This window comes from Podarcis melisellensis (assembly GCF_964234715.1).
Source record: "Podarcis melisellensis genome assembly, chromosome: 16".
In the NCBI taxonomy this organism is placed as follows: Eukaryota; Metazoa; Chordata; class Lepidosauria; order Squamata; family Lacertidae; genus Podarcis; species Podarcis melisellensis.
Window position 1 is genome coordinate 35,677,858 of NC_138533.1, and position 13,057 is coordinate 35,690,914.

At 45.0% G+C, this 13,057-nt stretch overlaps 1 protein-coding gene across 2 annotated transcripts in view; it reads right to left on the minus strand.

Moving 5' to 3' along the window:
• Positions 1-1,171: 1,171 nt before the first annotated feature.
• The window catches only part of GLT1D1 (glycosyltransferase 1 domain containing 1), a 59,684-nt gene continuing 47,798 nt past the window's right edge, over positions 1,172-13,057 (minus strand). For both annotated transcript variants that reach the window (XM_081893434.1, XM_081893433.1), the window contains 2 exons: positions 7,289-7,387; positions 1,172-2,515 (listed from right to left, as the gene is read on the minus strand). In XM_081893434.1, the coding sequence (XP_081749560.1) occupies positions 2,369-2,515; positions 7,289-7,387 (246 nt within the window). In that variant the 3' untranslated portion in view covers positions 1,172-2,368. The remainder of the gene's footprint in view (positions 2,516-7,288; positions 7,388-13,057) is intronic.

Here is a 13,057-nt window from a genome sequence, read left to right on the forward strand (position 1 = left end):
CCACAGCACTCGTTTTTGCTCCTACCAAGTTTTAAAATTTTAATAAGATTTTTAAAATAAAATTCTTTTGGAGGAAAAATCTTTCTAAAGATAATTTTCAATTTAACTTACATTATAGTCCAAAGGCTATTCGTCGGGAAATAAGGATTTGTTTTAAGTTTTTCATGTATGCTAAAACTCAGTCTAAGTTGTTTTTTTTTAAAAAAAAATATCGTTCAACCACATCAGTTAACAAACATGGATACGTATGCTATAATGTTATTGTTTTAGTTAAATAAATAGCTTAAATTGTTACTAAAGGTTATTTTTCTCCTTCCAGTAAAGGACAGCAGAAAAGTGGTCCAAATATAAACAGTTAACTTATTAAACCTCACAATAATTTCATAATTATCTGTCTATGTATTTCTAATAGTATAACCAAATCATTAATTTTTGATATAACTGTAAAAACTACTCTGAACATTTATTATTCCAAAAATGAAACCTTCATCTGGTTGTAAACATTAAGATTATACCAGCAAGAATGAGTCTTTCTGTAAAAAAAGAAGAGTTTTAAATCAAGTCTTACTGACTAGTGATTTAAATCGTGATTTAAACAGATTTGATTTAAATCAAATCCACCCTACATGATACGATGAAGTCCCTCAATGCCCATGGAAACACAAATTTTACAGAAATCACTGTGCACGGTCACGTCTCCCCTCGCCAACCACATTTTACTAATCACAAGGAATGACTCGTTGTGCTTGACTTGCTCCAAAACAGGGTCTTCAAGTATAGTTTCCCTAACAGGACGTACTTAAAGCTTCATAAAACAGATAGATAGATAGATAGATAGATAGATAGATAGATAGATAGATAGATAGATAGATGATAGATAGATGATAGATAGATAGATAGATAGATAGATAGATAGATAGATAGATAGATAGATGATAGATAGATAGATAGATAGATAGATAGATGATAGATAGATAGATGATAGATAGATAGATGATAGATAGATAGATAGATAGATAGATAGATAGATAGATAGATAGATATAGATAGATAGATAGATATAGATATCTCATAGCCAGATTTTTTGGGGGGTTGGAGGTTGGTTGTGATGGCGAAGTGGAGGGAGAAACAAAGGCATTACTTCTACCGCTGGGAAATGAATCACAATTGCTTTCGAGATCTGCAGGCACAAGAGCCCTCCTTTAATTTCCTTTTGCAAATGCAGAGTCCTACTACAATGTGCTCAATGGTGCCAACGACTGTACGATTCAGAGGACAAAAATAATAAAAGAAAGCATCCGGAATTTGCACAAAGTACTGAATACAAATTACTCGCCACTTCCCTTCTATGGAGCCTGAGCTTCTCGCGGCCAAACGCAAAGGAGATTTATGAGGCTCCACAAAAATGCAGTGTTGCAATTATTATATTCTGAGGTAGCAACCAGTTTCCAGGAAATGTGAAGCTGTGGTGTAAACATCAACTTGAAGAAATAAACTCCAACTCAAGATGTGGACATCAATCAATATAAATACGACACCCCCCCCTTCCCGGTGGACATGTCAGAGTGACACCCTTGCCCCAGCCAACATTGTTAGTGGAATATCTTGGCAGGAGCAAAGTCAAAGGAGCCGTGTGTCTTTGCTGTATGGCATCTGTTCAGTTACAGTGTTTCTTTCAAAGTGTTTGTTATGGCCCAGCTTAAGGGCACACAAAAAAACCAAACAGAAACCGTGGATATGGTGGGGGGAAGAGTCATAATTATTGAGACTGCAGAACTGGAGTTTGACTCCTCCCCTTTTGTTATTAGCACTGGGAGGAAAGTTCTGCCCCCCCCCCTTTTAAAACAAGTGTTTTTACACACATGCTCTTTCTAATCGATGGATTAAGTGATTAAGGGTGTGGTCAGTAAATGAACCACGGCCACTGAAGTCCCATGGAAATGAACAGGACATGAATGAAACAATCGTAATTAACTTGACCTCCTCCTTTCAATGGGACCACTTGTTTTCTCTGGAACTAGGCCCATAAGTCAGACCGAGAATGATTTGCACGATCCAACGGCATTCCTAGTGTGCATGTGTTTGCATCTGAATGTGTTACGCATAGGTGTGCATGCATATAATTCCAAGAAAACGTATCATATTGATGCATCACTGATTATCCGTATCTGTGAATATTGTCCTCTCGCAGGGGAAAAACCCTGCAATCATTCTAGTGTCCACTGTATGATACATTTCAACTGGTACCACAGAGAGCAGGTGATACAGAGGGGGGGAAATCAGTAAGTGTCATTAATCACAAAAATCTGATCGGCTTGGCTGGTTTGATCCATCCATGCTGGGTTCCTGTATCTTGATGCAAAGTGGGTCACTGAAGCATCAGCACAAGGTTCTGATACGCTTTTCTTTCGTGTTCCCATGAGTGGTGCTTTGTGATGTACTCCTTTGCCTTCATTACAATCTCTTTGTGCAGAAATGGGTCGCCGATCAGGCTTTTAGACAGCTGGACAAACTCCTGAAAAGGTGAGAAATAGCTGTTGTTATTATCCCACTGCCAATATCCAAAAGGACCCAAAGGAGATTACACTCTATAAACTTTCCACGTTGCAAGGGAACAGGAACAGCGGCCTTACAGATTGTCAGGTCATCAAGCACAGTTTTGTCTACATGGACTGGCAAGTGGTTCTTCGGGATTTGAGGCCGTGGCATTTCCAGACCTACCTGAAGATGCCATGGACATAACCTGGGACCTCCTGCATGGAAAGCAGGTTTTCTGCCTCTGCTCTATGGAAGAGGGCAGGTTAAGGGGAAGGGCTTTCCAGGGACTGCCTGCCACAGTACAGAGACAAAAGTGGGACTTTAATGAATGCAACTCTTACCACTTTGAAGCTGGCTCAATTCCAGCCATGTAGAAGCCTGAGCCCAACCTGGCTCCCTCGAGATGTTTTGGACGACTGCTTCCAACAGCCTGATTGTGCTGGATGGGATTGTGTAAGTTGTGCCTAAAACATCTGAAGGGCACCAGGTTGGGGAAGGTTGGTCCAATGTGTCTATAAACACACTTCTCTGTCCTCCATCCAAGCCAGGAAGAGGCATTATCACAAGTTCAAGAACATTTTCTTCTAAGGTGCCAACAGTAAAAAGAGAATGGAAGCGCAATACGACCCGGCGATTGCAAAATTAACTGAATAGGTTAGATTGAGGGAAGGAGGCAAACGCAGGGCCAATCTGAAAGATTAGGGTCTCCTTTTATGACATACACGGAGCAGAATTATCACATACAATAGCTTTAACATTTCTTCGCAGGTGAGATGAAAGGTAGCAAATGCAGAAAGAATAGCACTGATGATTAAAATGTATTGGATACTTACAAAGAATGAAATCATAATAGGATGTGTTCTGCAAGAATAACAGTTTTCAGAACACATAGTCTTTGCTTCTGTATGCTTTTGTGCAGAAAAAAATGACACACACATACATGCAAATGAATAAAACAACACATTCCAGGGAGGCAAAAACAGTCAAGAAGGTGCAGTTCAGGCCGGTGAGGGGCGTGGCCTGGGGAGAATCCTGAGGGCCAGACAAAGAACATGGAGGGCCACATATGGCCCAAGGACCTGAGGTTTGGCAAGTTCTCCTTTCCAGTGACAGTCAAGGGATGGTCTAAAATCCTTTTTGCGTGGAATCCTTTTTCCTCAAATAAAAAGGAAGGGCTGGTGGTCAGGGAGGATTCTGTTGTGGCTATCAATTGCATAATGCCATCTCTCCACCAGTGTCACCCCCACAATAAGCCCAGGGAGGGTGGGGGAGATCAGGATCTGGCCCACCAGCTGGATCCAGTCTCTCCCCACATTTGGGGCATGCATATATGAAGGAGGTGTGAGACCAGTATCCAAAGTTGTTTAATGTTCAGGAACATTCCTGTACGGAGGCCACAAAGGACTAGCCGAACTTGCAGACTCAAGATCTATGGGCAATAAGCAACCTCTGCCTGAGATCAAGCAGTTCTGTCTCTCCAACGCACACCAGGGGTGCGGAGGTGAGTTCCACGTTGATACAAGTACCTTTTTCCCGGAAAAACCAATTGCATTTGTTAACAAAGAGATTCATTTGTGAAGACCGTGGGGAACAATGAACTCTCCAGGGAGAAAAATGTTAGGCACAATCGTTTTATCGGAAGGGGGGGTGGGAGGAGGGTCAGGAGCAAGGGAAGCACGACTGCCAAAGTCTAATGAAAACAGAGAATCTACCTTCCTCAGACTTGACTTAATAGTATGCATTAATCATAGGCACTCTGAACAAAAAAAGCATTTTACACTCTGCAGTTTTATTTAATCTCTTGGTGTTCGGTTTTTTCTTTTCTTTACGGAGCACGTTATTATTGCACTTAGCTGATTTTTGGAGGCCAGAATTTAATTTATAGAATCAACAGGATTAATACTCTCACACACCCCTCCTTTCCAAGCCTAATTAAGAACACCAGTTAATTGGGATATAGGGTGAAGCTTCAAAAGCATAGGTTGCGTGCGAAGGAGACATGCTGGGGACTTAAAATCAAAGTGATAGTTGGGTTTTGCTGCTGTTCTTGCTGCTACCTGGGTGCCAGTTGCCTTTAGAATACTAAACGCTAACCAGATGGGAGTTAGAACCTAGGAAGCTGCCTTAAATATTTGACCCCTTGGACCAAGACTGGATGGATGGGATATTGCCCGCTCTTGATGTGGTTGCACTCCCTCTTAAGGAGCAGGTACAAACTTGGGGGTACTACTGAATCCATGCTTGAGTAGCCTCGGTGGCACAGAGTGTCTTCCTCGTGTGCCTCCTCCACAAGAGGTCTAGAGGGTGGCAACACAAGAACAGGCCTGTTCTGTGGTGGCTTCCCATTTGTGGAATGCTATGGTTTTCCCAGTAGTGATGTATGGAAGTGAGAGCTGGACCATAAAGAAGGCTGATCGCTGAATAATTGATGCTTCTGAATTATGGTGCTGGAGGAGACTCTTGAGAGTCCCATGGACTGCAAGAAGATGGACCTCTCCATTCTGAAGGAAATCAGCCCTGAGTGCTCACTGGAAGGACAGATCCTGAAGCTGAGGCTCCAATACTTTGGCCACCTCGTTAGAAGAGAAGACTCCCTGGAAAAGACCCTGATGTTGGGAAAGATGGAGGGCACAAGGAGAAGGGGACGACAGAGGACGAGATGGTTGGACAGTGTTCTCGAAGCTACTAACATGAGTTTGACCAAACTGCGTGGAAGACAGGAGTGCCTGGTGTGCTCTGGTCCATGGGGTCACGAAGAGTCGGACATGACTAAACAACAACAACAACTCCCCAGGGAGGTTCACCTGCGCCATTCTTAGAGATCTTTCAGTGACAGGCAAAAAATTTACTCTATAACCAGGCCTTTGGCATTTAAATCTCTGTGGCCTTTTAGTTGTTTTTAATGCATTTCAGTTTCCCTTTGGTTTTAATGTTTCTCTGTGTGGTTGTGGGTTGCCTTGGAGAAGATAAAGGTAAAGGTAAAGGTACCCCTGCCCGTACGGGCCAGTCTTGACAGACTCTGGGGTTGTGCGCCCATCTCACTTAAGAGGCCAGGGGCCAGCGCTGTCCAGAGACACTTCCGGGTCACGTGGCCAGCGTGACAAAGCTGCATCTGGCGAGCCAGAGCCGCACACGGAAACGCCGTTTACCTTCCCGCTGGTAAGCGGTCCCTATTTATCTACTTGCACCCGGAGGTGCTTTCGAACTGCTAGGTTGGCAGGCGCTGGGACCGAGCAGCGGGATAAAGTGACTAACAAATTCAATATATCATCATCATCGGTCCATCCAGTGCAGTACTGTCTGTGCTGACCACTAGGGGCGCTCTAGGATTTCAGACAGGGGATCTTGCAAAGTCCTACCTGGAGATGGCGGGGGATGAACCTGGGGCCTTCTGCAGGCAAATAAGGTGTTCTACCTTGGAACCACAGCCCTTCTCCATTCTTTAAAATGTGATCCATCCTTCAGGCCCCTTTTAAGTGAAATGGTATTGTCCAAGGTCTCCCCTGGAGACTTCCATCTCTCCCATCACCATTCTTAAGTAGCTGCTAGTACACAGGTGCCTGGCAGGATGCCACTGGCAATAAACCCACCTTGCCCTTGCTGGAGTTGGTACTGCTTTGACCTCCTCACAAATCTGTTTCCCTGGCCACAGGCTTATTCGCTGGCAGTGGCCAGGTTTGCAAAGCTGCCAGCCACCTGAGGTTTCCCCAAATACCCTGGAGTGTCCGATGTAGAACTGCTCAGCGGTATTGTGGGAAACTGATTTGAGGATGTGGAACTCTCTTCCCCTAAAAGTAGGGAGGTAAGAAGGTGTCGATTTCAATTCTGAGCCATGTCTGTCACATACAGCAGCGCTTCCGTTCTGCTACAGTTCGGCTTCTGAAGGAAATATGTCATTTGGCTTGCTGTCTGTTGTGGCAGAACTTTATGAAATAATTTAGATAATAATACAGAAAGTGAGGTGAATAACGGTTTTTGTTGGAAACCGAATTACAGCAGAACAGTGCTAGTCACAATGAAGATGGGTAATTATTACATTATTCCACGCCACTCACTTCAGTGCAAAGGAAACGCAATACAAATGAGGTGGACCCGACATGAATTACGTGTCATTTGATATCAATGGTGATCATATCCTGCACCACTGAATACCATAACCCCAACCTATATAGGTTTAAATTCCAGCATTTATTATTATTATTATTATTATTATTATTATTATTATTATTATTGATTGCATTTATACTCCACCTTTCCTGAAAGGAGTTCAAGGCAGCACAGGTAGTTCTCCTCCCCATTTTATCCTAACAACAACCCTGTGAGGTAGGTCAGGCTGAGAATGAGTGATGGGCTCAAGGTCATCCTGAGAGCTTCATGGCTGAGTGGGGATTTGAACCCTGGTCTCCCAGGTCCTAGTCCAACACTCTAGATCAGGGGTAGGCAACCTAAGGCCTGTGGGCCAGATGCGGCCTAATCACTTTCTCAATCCGGCCTGCGGATGGTCCAGGAATCAGTGTGTTTTTACATAAGTAGAATGTGTCCTTTTATTTAAAGTGCATCTCTGGGTTATTTGTGGGACATAGGAATTTGTTCACCCCCCCAAAAAAAGAAATATAGTCTGGCCCATCACATGGTCTGAGGGACAGTGGACTGGCCCATGGCTGAAAAAGGTTGCTGACCCCTGCTCTAGTTGTTACACAACAATGGCTCTCAATGCAAGTGTGCATTGGGTCATTACTTCTTTTTTTACCTGGGGGTTTGAGTATAGAAGCCCAGTTGTCTTGTGTGCGATTATTGCAGCATTCCCTGGGATATTCCTTGCCATCACCGGAACATTTAAATCCATTGCCTAGTGGAGAAACACAGAGAAGAAAAAGGCTTAGGGTTAGTAAGGTAGAGCTGGAAATTTGCAGAAGATTGTGGAGCAGGGTTCTGAACACAGGCTTCTTGCTGGGGAATCTGGTTTGCTGCTGTGACAGCAGGATTATGGAACTGATGGCCCACTGGCCTGATCCAGCAGGGGTCTTCTTGTGTGCTTATGAATACATCATCTGGGTTTATTTGGGCTCGAGAGCACTGGCGGATCTGCCAGAGGTTAATCTTCACGAGGGACATAAATTTCCAGCAACCACCGGAGCATAGAATGGCATGAGGTAAACCCTCGATATCTCTGGGGAAGCGCACGGAGCCCGCCTGCGCACTTGTCAAGCGAACCCCCCCCCCCCGCCCGACCTGAAATTTTAATTACCGCCGCCAGCCTCAGAAATCCTGAAAAACATGTGGTGCCTTTGAGCGCTTAATGGCTCATCTTGTACAAATTACTGCGGTGTCAGACAACAGAAAGAAATCCACTCTCCAGGTTGTTCAATCCATACCGATTCACTGGCACTTAGGAGAGAATGTGCTTTTAATTACTGTCATTATCGTGGGGGACGTGATTTCCCCGTGGTGTAATCGGCCCGGAAGGAAAGCATGACAAGTTTGGGGGTTTTCTTGGGGGTGGGGTAGAAAACAGAAAAAGTGGATTACTTGAGCTTGCCTGCACACTGGCGCACAAACACATTAGTGGGAAGGACGGCTCTGTTTCATTGATTAATTGGCTAACAGTGTGCTGCTAAACTTATCTACGCAGAAGTGAGCCCCACTGACTTCAATGGAACGTATTTGCCAGTAAGCAGGGGAACTTTGCTCAAGCATTTTTTCACTGCTATGCTGAGGCAGCCAGAACAGCCACAAATGGCATTGCAGGCTCTGCAATTCCATGATTTCTATGACTATTAGGAAGGGAGAAGGGTGATTCTATGAAGTTTGCTCCAGTGATGGTTCTAACTGCCATCATCTCAGCCTGAATTCTTTCCAGCAAAGGGAGACGTTAAGGCAGGACTAGGGATTATTTCCAGTCTGTGGGCCAGACCCCTTTCTGAGCAACCAGGCAAAAACTTCTTTTGGGTTCCCAGTGGGTTGGGGGGCAGGTGTCTGTTCTGCAGCCCTAAGAGATATCTGATGGAGTGGACAAACCTCACCTAGCCAACCTACTGGAATTGGTTTCTCTGTTGGATTGCACAGTGGTGAGACTCTGGTCACTTGCTGAACAAATAGCTGCGCCTGCCCTGCTCTTCACAAGGAAGAAGGCTCTTCACCAGGAAGGTGAGGGCATGTGGCGCTTGTTGGATTAATGCTTTAGCTCACGCTTAGCGCCATGCATTTAACTTCTCTTGCACTTGCTCTTGATTTCTGTAACCTGACACTCGCCTAATGCACTGATCTGATCTGAAAATCACAAGATTTGTGAGTCTGAGTTTTTCACTGGATGGGGAGGGCCAGGACACCAACAAATTTTCAGTCCTCCAATGGGGAGCATAAAACTGGGAATGGGGTGAGTGGTAATTTCAGCCCAGACACTTGGGAGCGACGAAGGATATGCATAAAACAAGCAGGGTTTTTTTTCCAGGAGGAACTTGCCAGATCTCAGTTTCAGCACTTCTCAGGTGAGTTCTGGCACCTCTCAGGCAGGCGCCATTGCCATTCTTAGAGAAAGAAAGAGGGGTTAATGGTGAGTACTGCCACCTTTATTTCTAGAAAAATAGCCCTGAAAACAAGGAAAGTGAGGGTACATAACAGAAGCGGGATGAAGTCTTTCCTTCTGAGTGTGCATTTGCATCAGAATTTGAACCAGGAACCCCTTTAATCGGTGGACCAGCATCTCATGTGGTGAGCCACTTTAAACACAATCTGGAAGCAGATAGGTCTCTCTCAGGTCTTAGCTTGGCTGCACCCCATTTATCAAAAAAGGTTGTTCCTGATCTGATCTGACTCAACCATAAACAAACCTGTCTCTTTGCCTGGCTAACATTTATGCTTCCATGAATATGCTTTTCTGATCCATTTGCACTTGACCCACAATTTGTTTTTTTTTCTTAGAAGGGAGGTGGCCACTATGGTAAGTGTCCTAGATGGGCTTTTGATCTAACCCACAGAAGAGCTCTTCTTATGAGTCCACCAAACCCTCTTGATAGAAGGTTGGACGTCCTCATAGCTCAAATCTACCCAGGAAAGTAGTGGAAGAAGCTGAACAAGATGGTCCTGAATTTATTTTTTTAATCAGTGGAGTCCAAGCACTGGCTGAGGCTTCGCTTTCATTTCCTGGAGCAGTTTTTCGGCCCTGGTTAATGAAAACAAGGTTTTGACAGATGGTCATTCCTCCTGTTGACCATCCCAGGTAGGGTTGCTGTCGTTTCTCCTAATTAAAATAGCACTGTTGTTCCAGAGCTATCTTCTCTTTCCTTTCTAGGCATATGGTGCTACTTCACTGTCAGGGCCAAGAGTATTGCCCATGGGAAAGATGGACAAAATAATCCTTTACCAAAAAGAACACAAAATGGTAATGAGAAGAACTGAGAAATGGGCGGCTTCACCTCTTATGAAGTTCCTACCTCAGGAAGGGTGATCCCTAAAGAAATGGAAGTGGGGCAGACCCAAATTGTCCCCTATATCAACCTTAGAAATGAATGAATAAATCTAGCCAAAATAGAACACCTTAGTCACCTCCTCCCTGCCCCCAATAAATTCTGAAATATTGTGTGATACTACGACTTTGAAGTGCTTATGTTTTCGAGCCTATACTAGCAGGTGAATGTGAAGCTGGTGTGATTTATTTATCTGTTTGTTTTTAATAAGGCTATGCAGAAATTCTCTCCCTCCTTCTGGTTTTGCAGCCCAATTCAACCCAGCAACGGATTGGAGAGACAATCCAGCAATGGATAAGATCTGTTGAAAGGCGCCAGGGTAGTTGATGAATCTTTGAGTGAGTAGGCAAGAAAATGCCGTTCTTGCACCTGGACCACTTTTGGACCAACGCAGCTTGATTGGAAATCAGGAGCATGGCCAGAAATTGAACTATGGCATGATCCAACAGGAACGTACTGTAATTATTTTCCTTATGGAATGGAGGAAGTTCTGTTTCAGACTCTGTGTACAGATTTTCTCCATCATCCCTTCCCACTCCGTGCATGAATGCTTTGCACTTCTTTTCTGAGGAAGGTAGTTTAGCACAAGGGGATCTGGCCTGTCGACGATGATCCAGATTTTATTTCCAAGCTTCTCAGGTAGGGAACCCTCGAGACCCTTTGGCCTTTGGAAGGCTGATTAGAGGAAAGTGTTGAAAGAAACTGGAGATTTGTGCTTCTTTCCCCCTACCCCACTTTTTTCTTTTCCCCTGAATTTAAAAACTTTTTTTCTTTTCAAGCATAAGTCAAGGTGCTTTCATTAGTGTTTAAAGCCCCAAACATAGCTGTCAACTTACAGATTTAAAAATAAGGGACCAGCAGCCTCGAAAATAAGGGATCAGCAGCCAAAATAAGGGATTTTAGTCAACCAGCAGCGAAACAAAGCCTCAAGCAGTGGTTCCCACAGCGCAGCAACCCGGCAAAGGGGATGCAGCAAGGAAAACCACCATCACCTCTCCGCTGGGAAGCGCTGAGCAAAGGCGAATCCCCAGGCAACACGTCCGATTTGATCGCCACAAGGCATGCAAGCTCCACCCCCCAGTCGTTCTTAGACTCCTTATTGGATGAGCAACGCAGCCAAGCAACACAGTTGGAGCCTCCCTCCCTGGCCGGCAGGGAGGGAGGGAGAGGAGCTGCTTCCTTTGAAACCGGGGAAATTTAAGGGACATCATCAATAAGGGACAGCAGCAGGACACGGTGCTGGGATAAGGGACTTTCCCGCCAAATAAGGGACGGTTGACAGCTATGGCCCCAAATGACTTAGGCCCCAAATACCCGGAAAAAACACCTCCTTTCCTACAGACCCTCCTGGGTGCTAAGGCTGATGGAAGAAGACCCTGTGGTTGTTCTACCAAGCTCCAAAGTCTCTCTTTTTTTGGGGGGGGGAGAGAGAGAACGTTCTCTGTAGCAGCCTCTAAGGGACATGGAATGGTTGGACACAGAGAAGTGGTGGGAGGAACCAGATGGGAAACTGCCAAGGGGAGAAGGCCCATAGCCAGGGGTTTGGTGGTGGGACAACAATGAATGGGCAGAGGGAGAAGAGAGAGAAGACTGGGAGGAGGAGGTGTCAGAAGCTGAAGAGGTAACAGGGTTTAGTGAGCAGGAAGAGTCTGTGGCATAGAGAAGTCCAGAAGCAGGACAGAAAGCAGGCCAAGAGGCTGAGAGGAACCAGGGTGTCTCCCCCTCCTGCTACAACAACCTCACCTCCCCCTGGTCTCCCAGGACCAGGAGAGGCATGAAGTGGGAGGAGCAAAGGCTGGCAGGTAGTCTCAGATTGCTTGGGGGAAACCCAGGAAAAGAGAATTAGACAGCTGTGGGAAGGGGCGGATCTTCAGTCTTAAGCAACTGCCTCATATGGGCAAGACCTACCAAAGAAGAGTTGCTGTGCTCATTAGGCCTGACATTCCTATGCAGAGTTAACTCCACTTGATAATAAACAGTTAACGCCACTTGCTCAGTGTGATTTACTGCTGGTTTGCTCCTGCTGCTAAGTTGTGGACCTCCTTCCCCACAGATCTGTTCCTGACCTTTCACTATGCAGATTTGTACAGTTTCCAGCTTCTGCTGAAGACACATCTTTTTACAGTAGCCTTTGGCATTTTTTAGGACCAACCCTACATTGTGATTGTGACTTGCTATCAATGTGAGGCCTAGAAACTCCTCTTTTCTTGAAAAGCTGGGATGCTCAGTCTCCCAAGAGAGCTGCTATCAATTCTTATTACGCAAGAATACCTTGCTTCTGTCTGTCGCTGCAGTAAAAAAAATAGCGATAGGATTATCTAGAAAGCAAGGCGGGGCTCTGCTTACTAAAACAGGGCAGCAGAGACGAAAAGTCAAGCCAAAATAAATTACACAAAGCATGGCCACTATTATGTAAATATAGATGTAGAAATATTACACATAACAAGCATTGTTCAGGCATTATGACACACAAGTAGAATTGCTTGCTGGCCCTGCACCCACCACTGTGTCTTCCCTGATGGCAAGAGCTGTTTAATAGTGGAATGGACTCCCTTGGAAGGCTGAACAGAGATTGGATGGCCAAGTGTCATGGATGCTTTAGCTGTGATGCTTGCAGTGCAGAAGATTGGACTAGGTGGCCCTTGGGATCCCTCCCAACTGTACAATTTTGGGACAGGGGAGGCCTGTTGATTTTGCTAGCCCCAAATTTGAATGAGGTTACTGGGGTGACAGCAGCCACAAAATTAAGAGATGCCTGCTTCTTGGCAGGAAAGCAATGACAAACCTAGACAGCATCTTAAAAAGTAGAGACATCACCTTGCCGTCAAAGGTCCGTATAGTAAAAGCTATGGTTTTCCCAGTAGTGATGTATGGAAGTGAGAGCTGGACCATAAAGAAGGCTGATCGCCGAAGAATTGATGCTTTTGAATTATGGTGCTGGAGGAGACTCTTGAGAGTCCCATGGACTGCAAGAAGATCAAACCCATCCATTCTGAAGGAAATCAGCCCTGAGTGCTCACTGGAAGGACAGATCGTGAAGCTGAGACTCCAAT